Consider the following 14,991-nt stretch of genomic DNA (forward strand, 5'->3'; position numbering starts at 1 on the left):
ATGGCTCCAGGTGATGTTGTCTGTTTAAAGCCACAGTAGTTATGGCTCCAGGTGATGTTGTCTGTTTAAAGCCACAGTAGTTATGGCTCCAGGTGATGTTGTCTGTTTAAAGCCACAGTACAGTAGTTATGGCTCCAGGTGATGTTGTCTGTTTAAAGCCACAGTACAGTAGTTATGGCTCCAGGTGATGTTGTCTGTTTAAAGCCACAGTAGTTATGGCTCCAGGTGATGTTGTCTGTTTAAAGCCACAGTAGTTATGGCTCCAGGTGATGTTGTCTGTTTAAAGCCACAGTAGTTATGGCTCCAGGTGATGTTGTCTGTTTAAAGCCACAGTAGTTATGGCTCCAGGTGATGTTGTCTGTTTAAAGCCACAGTAGTTATGGCTCCAGGTGATGTTGTCTGTTTAAAGCCACAGTAGTTATGGCTCCAGGTGATGTTGTCTGTTTAAAGCCACAGTAGTTATGGCTCCAGGTGACACATTTTGAATGTAGTAATGTTCAAAGACTGAAGACGATAAATATTTTCATGGGTGAAAAAATGAGAATCATGTGAGAATCCTGATCTCAGTTCTTGTGGAGGTAAAAATCGAGATTCACATTTGAGCAAGACTCGTGCGGCACTCGCACGCACGCACGCACGCACGCACGCACGCACGCACGCACGCACGGACAATTGGCCCTCACAAGCCCAGTTAATACAAACAGCAACAGTCCCAGCTCTCATTCTATAGGGGTGGGCGCGCAAAGGAGCAACCGCCCCCACCCCCCCTCATAGACATTTCAAAAAGTATTTATTTAAAGACCTTTTAAGCCTCGTACAAAGCCAACTCAAGTTGTGAGAAATCATGACAACAAACACAATTTTCCGGGCCGAACAAATAATTAGAAAGGAGAAGAAAACGGCAGGTTACAACACTTTCTTTCTTGTTTTTCTTCTTTGTAATTATTTGTTTGGTCCAAAATATTGGGCCTCATGCGCCAACCGTTCTTAAGAAGTTCTTAAGAGGAAATTTGTTCTTAGACCCACTTAGGAAGTTTTTAAGAAGGTTTTGGGATCCCTCAATCTTTTCTTAGCTGTGATTTGTTCGTAGGTAAGAACAGAATCTACGCACACTGTGGAGCACTCTTAGGGTGCCTTTTTCGTTCTTAACCCTTAGACAGATTACTACTGGAAAACACGTGGAGTTTTGCATTAGTCTTTTCTGCCCTGTACGTGATTTTCCGTAGTTCTCTTTTTTTATTAATACCAATATATTAATTCGGTCCGCACCTCTGTATAGACTATTGAGCATAAATATCAACTACATTTCCCAGAATTCCCGTGTCACGTGACACACGTGTATGCTTTCCTATTGGAAACTGACGCCCAGCCCCCAGTGAACAGGGGGGTTGGTTGACTCCTCCGAGGTGGGCACTGGAGGAAGAGTTTTTCAGCCAGGTTTGCAGTCGCCGCAAAAAAAACAATCTGAAAAATGATCCATCCGTGTCCAGAGGCATTCTCCAGTCCCAGACCGTTGGCCGGGCTGCAACATCCACCCTCGCGGATTACACGTGTGCAATGTTTTTTCTTCTCCCCACCGGAGTTACCACCAAGGCTGATGCCTTCGCTAAAAGGTAATTTTATTGTATTCGAAAATGCCCTAATATGACATGTCTAGTAAGACGATCCCTATATTTGGCCCGAGCCGACCTAGTGCTGATATCAGATAGATGTGGTAGAACCATATATGGATAGATCTAACTGGTTTAGTCATCGTGACAGGCATAGTCGGAGAATATATAACAAGGGTCGGTACTATAGGTGATCGACGTAGCTAACAAAAACATCTGATCAAATGAATGTATTGTACTGTGTCTTTGTGGGCCGAATCGTGGCATCGTGGCATACAAATAGATGTTTGTATAATTAGTATCACGATAAAATAATATGGCGACGTTAGAATGACACCACCAATGAGTGATCGCGGCTAATGTAGCTGCCCAGCGTATATCCAGCACCATCGCGTCACCACATTCCACTGGCTGTTGGCTAGTAGTAGTTGCTAACAAACGCTGCACAAATGGTACTGGCTATTGGCCGGGCCACAAGCCCGGGCAATAGCCAGTACCAATGTTGCTGGATGATTGCGACGCAATGGTGCTGGATATACCCTGGGCAGCTAGCTACATTACCAGCGATCACTCATTGGTGTTTCATTCTAACGTCGCCATATTATTTTATCGTGATACTACTTATACAAGCATCTATTTGTATTTTTCATGCCACGACTCGGCCCACAAAGACACTGCACAATAAAATCATTTGATCGCCAGCAGCCGGGTAAAACGCCATGTAATAGTAGCGTGCACTGACTACAGCTAAAATGTTTATTTCTTTTTATATATTTAGAACTGGCATCAGATGAGGAGGATGAGGAGGATGAAGAGTCAAGACTGCGATGGCGTTCTCCGACACTGAACCGGATTCATTCATTCATTCATTTCAGGGGGGGGCAGTTTTTGTTTTATTTAGCCTACTCACACATAACCTGACTCCGCCAGATGGGGCAGCAGAGAGTACACTGGGTTCCCCCCTCCTGCTCCCATCTGGGAACTCTCAGGCAGACTTGATGCCTGGCCAAAAAACCGCCTGGCCAATCAGCAGCAGCTAGAAGCTAGAAGCTGCTGCTAGAAGTTGCTAGAAGCTGCTGCTGATTGGCCAGGCCGTTTTGTGGCCGGGCATCAAGTCTGCCTGAGAGTTCCCAGATGGGAGCAGGAGGGGGGAACACAGTGTACACTCTGCTGCCCCATATGGCGGAGTCAGGTTAACTCACACACACACACACCGTCAAGGACTGGGTTTGGGGACATTTGGGAGGAGTAGCTCTGATCCATAGCTCTAAATGCGCATTTAGAGCTATGGATCAGAGCTAGGGGAGGAGTAACTGTTTTGTATGTAGGCCTATTTATTTTCTGTAATATTTATCATTTTATTATGTTAGTAGTCGTAAAAAATAAAAGACGCTTTTACAATGAGTTAGACCTGTCATGACTATTTTGTTCACTATTGTGAGGTTTATTGTATATGACTAAGCAAGTTTCAACTGTGATTTACTCTGTAACGGTAGATGGTAATAACTCAATTTCTTTTTTATAATACAGTATACATTCAAGTCTATATTTTGATACATATCATGGGCACCAAGTCATATCAAAACAATGTCCTTGGATGTGTTTTTTTATCAAAACTGTGTTTCTTCATAACAGGTTTTTGAGATGCATGCATGAATAGACAAGGTACTGGTAAGACTATGTAAACATGGTATATATCAAAATGTGCGTTAGAATGTCTAATTTTACCCCCAAAAAGAATTGAGTTTATATGATGTTCCAATTTCAGAGCTATGGGGACTTTTAGCTGGATAGGTCAGATTGATCATGACTGACCATGCTATTTATAGATGGCAAAATATCTACAGTGGTACATGTGAGAAACTTTATTTTATTTTAATTGAACTAGACAACTCACCCTTTAAAATGAGATATTGCATGGCTATGTACGCCCAGCAGAAAAAAGGTTATTTAGAAAATAAAACTTCAACCGGGCATAACTTTTTTTGGTTGTCCTAGAAACAGAAAACAGTGTAAATGCAGGCTCTTTTAAATGGCTTCCAACACAAGAACTAAACATTTTATCAACTCAGTTCATTTTTTTCCTGTAAGCAGACAAGTCAAGCTTTCTCTGAAGGTCTTTCGTTGTCACACATTCACAACAGAGAATTTTCAATAAATCATTCAAAAAACGCCATTCTGCCATAGAGAAGTCTACCTACTATATAGAAATCCTTGAAACGCTCAAAGAGTTAAGTGCAATCTGAAAACATAAAGGGAAAACAGCGCCATCTGCATGATGCTCAAAGTTTGGTCTGAGGACCTCAAGGGGTCCTTGAGGAAGTTCCAGGCAGTCCACAGCAAAATATGGAATATTTTACCACTTTAATCCCATTTTATACTTTGAAAATAGGTACATCTATATCTACAAGCTCACAAACGCGTCCCATTACTGCCCATTTTGAGCTTGTAGATCGGCTATTTTCAAAACATTTTGATAAATCTTCAAAACATTACCTTAGCAGAAAATATTTTCATATGGGGGTCTGCAGAATGCATGTCAATTTGGGGGTCCTTGACATGAAAATGTTTGAGAACCACTGGTTTAGAGTTCACAACCCAACCCAAACAAATGCACCATACCCACCACATAACCATCCCCCCCCCCCCCCCCCCCCCCCAGTTGACTATTGTGAGATAAATAATAAAATACATTCATGAATATTGAAAATATTGAAAATTTCTGTTCACTTCAGTACCTCCACAGTATTAATGATTTTTAATGTTTGGAGTCTGGTGTTCCACCATATTTAGACTTTAGTTTAGGTATTCTTGACTTCACTCAACTTTATTTCTATGTGTGAGGTCCTGTGAGCTGCAATCACACACAGGTGTGACTGCAGGCAAGGCCATGGAGTCATGCAAAACTACACCCACCTGGGTGAACACAGGTAGGAAAGTGAATTCCCAATGCCTTATATGGGATTGGTGGGGCGGTTCCCTATGGTAATTAGGATGCTAATTAGGATATGTGGGGCGTCTACCTATGATAATTTGAATGAACTGGCACACCCCTTCAAGTTACGAGGATTTGGATTCATCATCATAAGAACATGCTTACGAACAATTCTGCCTACTTAAGAACGTTTCATGAATCTGACTGGACTTCTCTTAGGAATTCACTTAGGAAGAAATGTAAGAGGAAAAGTTAGGAACTTATTGGCGCATGAGGCCCATTGTGTTTATTGTCATGATTTGTCACAACTCGAGTTGGCTTTAAAAGGTCTTGGGAATTATTTCCTGGGCCTGGCGTCGTCATGAAAGGGGGCGGGACTGCGACTCTCTATAGAAGTCTATGTAGGAGAGCCGCCATTGGACTGAAGCTCCATGAAGTGACCGCAGTTTGCGTAACTCTGTCTATATCTAAGGCTCTGCTCCTAGACCAGAAAATGTCTCTTGTTCCCCCAGGCTTTCATTTTTCTTTTGAGCCGAACGCGAACGAAAATAAAAGCCTGGGTACCGAGGCTAATAATTCCTATCCTGTCTATATTTTATTGTACAGGTATATTCTGTTTCTGTGTGTTTATATATTGTACATATTACAGGTATATTCTGCGTGTTTGCCTGCAACACCAAAGGAGAAAAGATCTACCTGGAGGACACCAGCGGAGGCATGCTGCTCAAGTCCAACACTGAAGCACCGGGAGAGGAAGTGGTGAGATCCTCCTCTACTCAGCTGTCTTTTCGTCACACAGGCAGCGACTGCAATACCGCCCCCTGCTGCTCCGGCTGATCTCCTGCTCCGTCCTCCCCTCACTCGTGAACAAGACCCTGAGATACTTTAAAGCTGCTATAAGCAAAATTATGTCAACATTTTAATGACTTTTGTTTTGTTATTCAGACAGCCATCAATGGGTAGAACGCTCTCTGTGACAAATCTAGGGGCCGCAATCTGCATTCAAAGGTTTTCCTAGAAGCTTTGTCATATTGGCTTATAGCAGCTTTAACCCATTCTGGACGGGAACCCCATTTGGTGTTTTAAGCATTACGTTATACTTAAGCTATTGAAAAATAGCAGATCTACAAGCTCGTAGCGCGGTTTTGAAAAATGTGCCGCAATATATATTTGAATATATATTCTTTCAGAGCGAGCATTTTAACTCCAATCTTTGCTTCTGGGGGGGTCCCTGGAAGATGGGGGTCAGTGGCCAATTGCATATAATTCTTGCGAGCACCACTGATATAGAAACATAGTAATTCAGAAAACTGTCAGGATTTAGAATACATTTTTTTAAATGTCGATGTCAGGCCTAAACGGGTTAAACTCCTTCACCTGGGGCATCGTAGAGACACAGAACAAAACACTAGATTATTAATAAGTCGAAGTTAGCGGAAAGTCATTCCGCTTTCTTGACCGAAGTAGAACCCCATGTGTTTCCTTCAGTGGCGTGCACAGACATTTAGAGGGGCAGGTGCTCAAGTTAAAAAAGGGCACCTTGTGCAGCGTGTGGAACCGGCCGGTTGCCTTAATCTATTTTGGGCGGGAACCCCTTTTGGTGTTAGCATTATGTTATGCTTTAGCTATTGAAAAATAGCAGATCTACAAGCTCATAGCGCGCCACCGAGTGGCGCGCTACGAGCTTGTAGGTCTGCTATTTTTGAAAAATATAGCAGACCTAGATCAAAAGGGCACATTGCCAAAAGGGCAGGGGGTGCTCTAGCACCCCCTAGTGTCTATCTGTGCACGCCACTGGTTTCCTTTCCATCATCCCACAGCCAGTGATAGGCTTTCACGTCTTACTGCCAGGCCAGTATAGTTCTCACATAAATTAAAAAGCAAGTACTGTCCCATCAGTGAACTGCATGCCACGGGCATAATGCAGTCAGACGTTTTGATTGATTGATTGATTGATTGATTGATTGATTGAAATATTTATTAACAGTTTGCAGAATTACAGTACATTTCAAGCACAAACTCAATACAAAGGCTGTTAACTGTGAGTGGACGACCCAATTAAGCATTACACTTGTTTACAAGAGGGTCCACCATGTTCAATTCATCAAATTTAGTGTATTAGACAAAACAGAAGCCGGGCTCTGGCTCTGGGAACATAGCCTAGATGCAGTGATTTGTTTTCCCAATATAGTGTCAGCCAGTGAAATGCTCAATCACTCCCCTCTGCCCCACACTGTTGACAATCAATCTATATAGTCCGGCAGCCAACAGGCTTCTTTTGTTTAACACATTTTGGGCGGGAACCCCTTTTGGTGTTAGCATTATGTTATGCTTTAGCTATTGAAAAATAGCAGATCTACAAGCTCATAGCGCGCCACCGAGTGGCGCGCTACGAGCTTGTAGGTCTGCTATTTTTGAAAAATCGAAGAACGACTGACATAGAATACATAGCTTTTTCAGAAAACTGTCAGGATGTAGAAGACATTTTTAGAATCTGATCTCAGGTCAAAATGGGTTAAAGTGGGACATTTGGTATATAGTCTTTTTTATTGGCTTAAAATATTGTCTTTATACATGTATACATTAATAAATCCACTTGCTGACCGGCTGTTAGTATTGGGAAATTTTCTTTTCATTAACATCCTATGGCAGGCAAAATTGTCAAAAATGTCAAACTTTCCTTATGCTTTAAGTAGCATGTGACATGTCAAACTAGGGGGTTTTCATGGTTCTGAATCCATTCCAAGCACTAGTTTTACACAAAAAACACTCCTTTGGCTAAAAACGGCCATAGACGTAATGACATGATGTGATGAGGTCAGCACAAATGTGATGAGGTCAGCACATGTTGGGAAAGTGGCTAATGGTAGGGTCACAAGAAACCCCTATTAAAAAAATTGTCCAATAACGACAGCCGGTCAGCAAGTGGATTCATAAATATATGTATATAGACAATATTTTAGGCCAATAAAAATAATGCCAAATTTCCCACCCGTCCACCTCGACTGCCGGACTAACAGCGCTTGACCAGAACTTCACCCACGCTGCGGGTTAGGGCAAGCGCAAATGATGCTGTCTATAGCCTCTAATGTATACTTTGTATACATTTAAAAAATAGAGCTGCGTGCGGCCTACAAGCTCACAACATGTCGCGTCGGAGACATGTTGTGAGCTTGCGTCGTACGACGGGGAGCATACATTAGGCTTAATTGTGCCGACAGAGACGTTAGAACATAGGACAAATTATTCTATAATTCATGTCCTACCCTGTATTTTTTATTGTGTTTTCCCCAATTAACCCGTTTCCAGAAGTCCACCGACCTGTTCCTGATCCCGACGGCGGGTGGCGTTGCCGACACGGTGGACGGCTCGGTGAAGGGGGCGGGGCTCCCGGAAGAGCAGAAGAGCGTGCTGAGTCAGCAGCAGCCGAACGCGACCATGACTCAGCAGAGCATGTACCAGACCTCGTCCTCCAGGAACCACTTCAACAGCACACAGGTTAGAACAACACGACCATGACTCAGCAGAACCACTTCACCAGCACACAGGTTAGAACAACACGACCATGACTCAGCAGAACCACTTCACCAGCACACAGGTTAGAACGACACAACCATGACTCAGCAGAACCACTTCAGCAGCACACAGGTTAGAACAACACCACCATGACTCAGCAGAACCACTTCACCAGCACACAGGTTAGAACATTACCATGACTCAGTAGAACCACTATAACAGAACACAGGTTAGAACAACACGACCATGACTCAGTAGAACCACTATAACAGAACACAGGTTAGAACAACACAACCATGACTCAGCAGAACCACTTCACCATTACACAGGTTAGAACAACACGACCATGACTCAGCAGAACCACTTCACCAGCACACAGGTTAGAACAACACCACCATGACTCAGCAGAACCACTTCACCAGCACACAGGTTAGAACATTACCATGACTCAGCAGAACCACTATAACAGAACACAGGTTAGAACAACACCACCATGACTCAGCAGAACCACTTCAACAGCACAAAGGTTAGAACAACACCACCATGACTCAGCAGAACCACTTCACCAGCACACAGGTTAGAACATTACCATGACTCAGCAGAACCACTATAACAGAACACAGGTTAGAACAACACAACCATGACTCAGCAGAACCACTTCACCAGCACACAGGTTAGAACATTACCATGACTCAGCAGAACCACTATAACAGAACACAGGTTAGAACAACACCACCATGACTCAGCAGAACCACTTCACCAGCACACAGGTTAGAACAACACGACCATGACTCAGCAGAACCACTTCACCAGTACACAGGTTAGAACAACACGACCATGACTCAGCAGAACCACTTCACCAGCACACAGGTGGTTTTACATTTGAATTAAAATGTCATGTTTTCATCGTTCTGGTTTTCAGTTAAAATTTTGAATCGTTCTTTTAAAGTTGGTCCAGGAGCCCACTTGGACTCGAATTAACTGCAATGAACCCATCTGTAACTAATTAACTGTAATTAACCCGGCAGGGTATGAACGGGTTCTATGGTTCTGGAGTTGGACTTGGAGGAGGACTAGGAGGAGGAGGAGGGCTCTACAGAGGTTCAGCAGCCTACATGGACTCTCTGTACTACCGGCAGAGTTACCTGTCTGCCCTGCACACCTGGGACACCAACGGACTGTACCTGGACAGGGTAAGAGTCCCCCCCCCCCCCCCCACCCAAAAAAAAACCCTGGGCATAATTTACCCAGGGTTTCTGGGTTATGTAAAGCCATACCCGAGGATTTATTTTTGAGCGGTGGCACACCGTCTCCAACATGTGACTTTGTCTGTCTGTCTGTCGGTTCTGACATTTCCATTTTTTAACCCATGTAGGCCTGACGTAAAAAAAAAAAAAAAAAAAGGATTCTGAAAGAATATATATTCAAAGATTTGTGCCGCATTTTCACGATTTTTCAAAAATAGCAGACCTACAAGCTTGTAGCGCGCCACTCGGAGGCGCGCTATGAGCTTGTAGATCTGCTATTTTTCAATAGCTAAAGCATTACATAATGCTTTAAACACCAAAAGGGGTTCCCGCCCAAAATGGGTTAAGTCTGGAAATGACAGATTGATTCACTCAGTTAACACAATCATTCCCGGGATTCCTTCAAAATAGGAGCTCATGGGGTGCCGGGAAGACATGGCCGCTTTTACTCTGAACCGGATTTGACGGAACCTGTTAACAAGTAAAATAGGGGGAAACACACAAAATCAGGAGCTCAGAAACACTGAGCTGAACCATTTCCCCCTTTGATCTGAAACCCCATGCTGAAAAAGGTCCATTTACGCCTAAGCGTAACCTAATGGCTAAACCTAACCTTATAACCTCAGTACAACTATGGCTAAACCCAACTTCATTCCTAAACCTCAGTACAACTATGGCTAAACCCAACTTCATTCCTAAACCTCAGTACAACTATGGCTAAACCCAACTTCATTCCTAAACCTCAGTAAAACTATGTCTAAACCCAACTTAATTCCTAAACCTCAGTACAACTATGGCTAAACCTAACTTTATTCCTAAACTTAAGTTCAGTAAAACTATGGCTAAACCTAACTTTATTCCTAAACTTAAGTTCAGTACAACTATGGCTAAACCTAACTTTATTCCTAAACTTAAGTTCAGTACAACTATGGCTAAACCCAACTTTATTCCTAAACTTAAGTTCAGTAAAACTATGGCTAAACCTAACTTTATTCCTAAACATAACCTCAGATGTCAGAGATGCAATTATCCCAACCCAGAGAGGTCCTCTTTCCAGTGTGTGTGTGTGTGTGTGTGTGTGTGTGTGTGTGTGTGTGTGTGTGTGTGTGTGTGTGTGTGTGTGTGTGTGTGTGTGTGTGTGCGCGTGCGTGCGTGCGTTTGTGTGTGACCTCACCTCAGCTGACACCGCAGAAACCCCCAAAAAGTGTTAATAGTGAAAGAGGAAGCGCCCCGAAAATGGCCATTTTCCATTACAAAGACTGTAGGCAGCACCCACTCACGTGCACACGCACCCACCCACCCACACACACACCCATACACACACACACACACGCACGCACGCACACACAGCGCACACACACAGGCAAATTAGCACTGCCATAAGGAGTGCTTGTAAGCGTTCTTCTCACAAAACAGCCACTTAAGTTTGGAGCACTTGAACTGTTAATGAACTGAACTCCACATAACCTCCCTTTGTTTCTGAAAACGATTATGATAGCAAACACAAACCCCTGCTTATTAAAAACTACGGTATGCTAATGTTCTCTCTCTCTTTCTCTACCTCTCTTCCCTCTCTCTCTCCCCCTCCCTCTCTCTCCCTCCCTCTCCCCCTCCCCCTCTCTCTCTCCCCCTCCCTCTCTCTCCCTCCCCCTCTCTCTCTCGCCTCTCAGAAGCTGGACTACTTCGGCGGCGAGTCGGAGGAGCGCTACGCGGCGGACGCGGTGCACGCGTACGGCTACGAGGGCGAGGGCTCGGCGGCCGGCTCGGTGGGCTGCTGCAGCGAGCTGGGGGCGCAGGACGACCTGGGCTTTCTGGACGACCTGGGGTCAAAGTTCAAGACGCTGGCACACATCTGCATGGACAGCGGGGACGAGGGGGACGAGGCCTAGAGGGTCCCTCCGAGGGACAACATTGAGACGAGGCCGCAGCGAGGCCACGACGAACCTGGAGCCAGAGAGACAGACACCCAACTGGGCTCTTTTTGAGGGGCTATGCGCAGCTTTGTGTGTCTGTGTGTACTCCGTAACCGATGATTTGATTGGCTGAGCACCCCCGTATAGCGATGATTTGATTGGCTGAGCACCCCCCCGTAGCGATGATTTTTGACTGGCTGGACAATGTACGAATTGAGGATGAAAAAGTGAGCACAGAAAAGCGAGGACGCCAATTATTGTGATTGGCCGGAATGTGAATGATGATGTGAGCGCCCCCTCACTTCACACGAGTGTGATTTTTTATAAGATTACAAGAGCAAAAAAAAGGGCCAATAGGGAGTATGCACATGAGTCACTTTTCCACAGGCTCCGCCCCCTCATCTACACATTGAGCAGTAACATGGGGCGCCGTTGGAGTTTGGAAGCGCTCGTTGGAAATCACTCAACGGTCCTGCGTACCACCTGATTCTAAATGTCACATAATGCAGGAGGCAGCAGGACGTTGCATCATTGAAAACGAGCGCTTCCAAACTCTGACACTTATAAGAATAATCACCTGCACGGAATCTCTTCTTTTTTTTATATAATTTTTATCCCACGATTTTGCAACCCATTTTTTTCACACAGTGTCAATTATCTAATGTAATCCTGGGCGCTACACTTCCTCTGCCAACCTGGGGAGGGCAGTGGACTGACCTCATGCTTCCTTCAATGCATGAGGAGTCCAAGCTGCTTCTTTTCACCTGACAGGGGGGAGTTTCCTCGGCCGGACGTAGCGCGTGGAAGGAACACGTTATTCAGACCAGTTCCTTTCCCCTCCATCCTGGCCAGGGGGAGGTAGTTTTAGAGACCAGGATTACTGCATGTTTTTTGTGAGGGTACCTACCCTAGGGGACACGGGGAGAACATGCAAACTCCACACAGAAAGGCCAACCCCGCCTCGGGTATGGGCACTGATGGCGCGGAGGAGAGAACACGCCCCCAGTGCCCACAGCGTCCCCAGTGGGAATCGAACCCAGGACCTGTGAGGCTACCGACTGTGCCACTGTGCCCCAGCACGGAATCTCTTGACAGGAAGTAGCTCATAACATGTCTATGGTGGATTTTCATGAAACTAGAACGTTGCAGGTAGAAAGAGGATAAGTCAACTAGTCAAGCTTTCCGTACAGCTGCAATGTCGGTGAGTTTAATGTTGTTTAATGCAATCAGATATAGGACTTTTCTGTTTCAATGTATGGGCTGTCATGGCCAGAAAGTAGTTTTTTTTTTGCCAACTCCCATGTGCGATGATGTCACGCACATAGCCTCTGTACAATACAGCCTTCCTGACTTCTGGACTGTTCTCTGCAGTGGCGTGCACAGACATTTAGAGGGGCAGGTGCTCAAGTTAAAAAAGGGCACCTTGTGCAGCGCGTGGAACCGGCCGGTTGCCTTAATCTATTTTGGGCGGGAACCCCTTTTGGTGTTAGCATTATGTTATGCTTTAGCTATTGAAAAATAGCAGATCTACAAGCTCATAGCGCGCCACCGAGTGGCGCGCTATGAACTTGTAGGTCTGCTATTTTTGAAAAATCCAAAAAAAAAAGTGTTTTCTTTTTTTTTTTCAAAAGGGCACATTGCCAAAAGGGCAGGGGGTGCTCTAGCACCCCCTAGTGTCTATCTGTGCACGCCACTGGTTCTCTGTAAAGGGGCGGTGGGTGACGTAACTACGAATTGACAACGCCATTCGGAACTACTTGACGGGTGGTCTCGGAACTGTTTTTTTTGTTCTTCTTCAGAACGTGTGCCGTCTCCCAGATCAATGTCCTGACTCTCTGAACTATGTTTGGGACTCTTTTAGGATTTTAACGATTCTGGTTCCTTAACGATTCCCTCTTGGCGGTCCACTTCCGTAATGGTTCCCTTTTAACGATTCCTTAAAGATGCAGTGCCACGATTTTTTTCCACCCTAAAACATGATCATCAGGTATTATTATAATATAAGGAGGAATAACTTTTTCCAAAAAGTGTACAGTATTTGTTAAAATCATGCTTTTATGTGGACACGCCCACCAGTTCATTAAGTATGCCTGGTTTGCCTGGTGGGTGGTGATGGGTGGTGATCCACCTGAACTGAAGCCACACCCACAGCTGTAGTTGTATGATAAAGGGGGAGGGGTTAGGGGAGGGGCTGATAGTGTGATGTCACTATATTACTGTTTATTTCACTGGCCCGTTTGACTGTCAAGGGTTCAGCCTCCAGGAAGAAACCCTAAATACAAAGTTAATACACCATTGCACATAAAAACGACTCCAGGGTGTCTAATGAAGTACTGTCACCTCATAGACACATGAAAAACTGGAAAAATACAAACATTGTGGCACTCCATCTTTAAACATAAGCAAAAACATAAGGGTAACTAAAATGAGTTGGACAGTCAGCCAACCCAGTGCTGCACGATTCTTCACAACATGAGATTGCATACTGTAGGTGTCTGAAATCTAGATCTTGTTCTTTTTTCAATGTGCAGCAACAGTTCAAATCCCTGCGCCTCGAGGGCACACACCACTGCCCTCATGCATTAGGTACAGTAAATCATTATCCTAACAGCATCGCATCCAGGAATGTGTTTCCAGCCCTATAGGCACGCTACTAACATGTTTGAACTCAAATACGGTATAAAAGCTCACATATAGTACGCTGTGTACGTCTAGCAACTGTATAAGCTCACATACAGTCAGTACGCTGTGTCTGATAACCAGTGTTGTTTTTGTCGACTAAAAACGAAAGATGTTCGTCGACTACCTTTTTTCACGGACAAAAACTAAATGGAAACTACATGAAAACTAAGCTATGATGACTAAAACTAAGACAAAATATATACAAACTAGACAAAAATGTTAGGAAGGGACTAGTGGACAAGAGATCCAGTCTAAGTCATTTTAAACTTGGTTGCATGCTTAAAATAGCCGATCTACAAGCTCACAACGCGTCGCGCTGCGCCGCTTTGTGGGCTTGTAGATCGGCTATTTTCAGCAAGTGAAAAAGAGTCATTACGACGGCATCAAGGCCCGCCAAAATACATTTTGTTTGACTAAATCAACTGTAGATTTAGTCGACTAAAATATTATGATATTTAGTCGACTAAAACTACTCACACTAAAACATTCCAGTTGACTAAAATGTGACTGAAACTAAAACTACTCACACTAAAACATTCCAAGTGACTGAAATGTGACTGAAACTAAATAAACTATTTAAGAGACTAAAGACTAAAACTAAAATCTAAATTTGCTGCCAAAAACAACACCGTTGACAACTGAACTGAAAAGGGTGAGAGACCAAGATCTTATCTCTCTTTGGTCACGTTTGTTAGAAATAAACGTATAGAAATATACGTTGAATTGTCTTCCTACACTGGCTCGTCAGTCTTGCTGCTTTCATTTGAGGTCTTCCAAGACAATAAAGTGAAACAGCTTTAGTTCTTTTATAAAAAAAGAAAAATGTGTCAAATGCTGTTTTCTTCTCAAAGAAGTTGCAACGCCCCCAAGCTTGGTACTTGTCAAAAGATGATCTGTTTATTTTAACCACAATCCCTATTCTGGCAAATGCATAGTAGATCTACAAAAGGTTGCAGGTTGCATCTCTTATTTTTGGTTAACATTAGGAGGGGACCAAGTATAGGACCCTGGTACACTCCAGTTATCTAAGTATATAGGGCTTAACGTGGTTACAATGATGGCTCTTGAGGTGCTGTGGCTTGGGTGTA

At 44.0% G+C, this 14,991-nt stretch overlaps 1 protein-coding gene across 1 annotated transcript in view; it reads left to right on the top strand.

Moving 5' to 3' along the window:
- Nucleotides 1–11,636, top strand: part of LOC306926319 (desmocollin 2-like protein) — a 68,803-nt gene extending 57,167 nt beyond the window's left edge. The window contains exons 15-18 of the mRNA XM_079505587.1: nucleotides 5,195–5,304; nucleotides 7,855–8,043; nucleotides 9,090–9,254; nucleotides 10,979–11,636. Coding sequence (XP_079361713.1) covers nucleotides 5,195–5,304; nucleotides 7,855–8,043; nucleotides 9,090–9,254; nucleotides 10,979–11,197 — 683 coding nt within the window. The 3' untranslated portion in view covers nucleotides 11,198–11,636. The remainder of the gene's footprint in view (nucleotides 1–5,194; nucleotides 5,305–7,854; nucleotides 8,044–9,089; nucleotides 9,255–10,978) is intronic.
- The last annotated feature ends 3,355 nt before the right edge of the window (nucleotides 11,637–14,991 follow it).

The sequence above is a fragment of the Electrona antarctica genome, assembly GCF_951216825.1.
Source record: "Electrona antarctica genome assembly, chromosome: 7".
NCBI classification, from domain to species: Eukaryota; Metazoa; Chordata; class Actinopteri; order Myctophiformes; family Myctophidae; genus Electrona; species Electrona antarctica.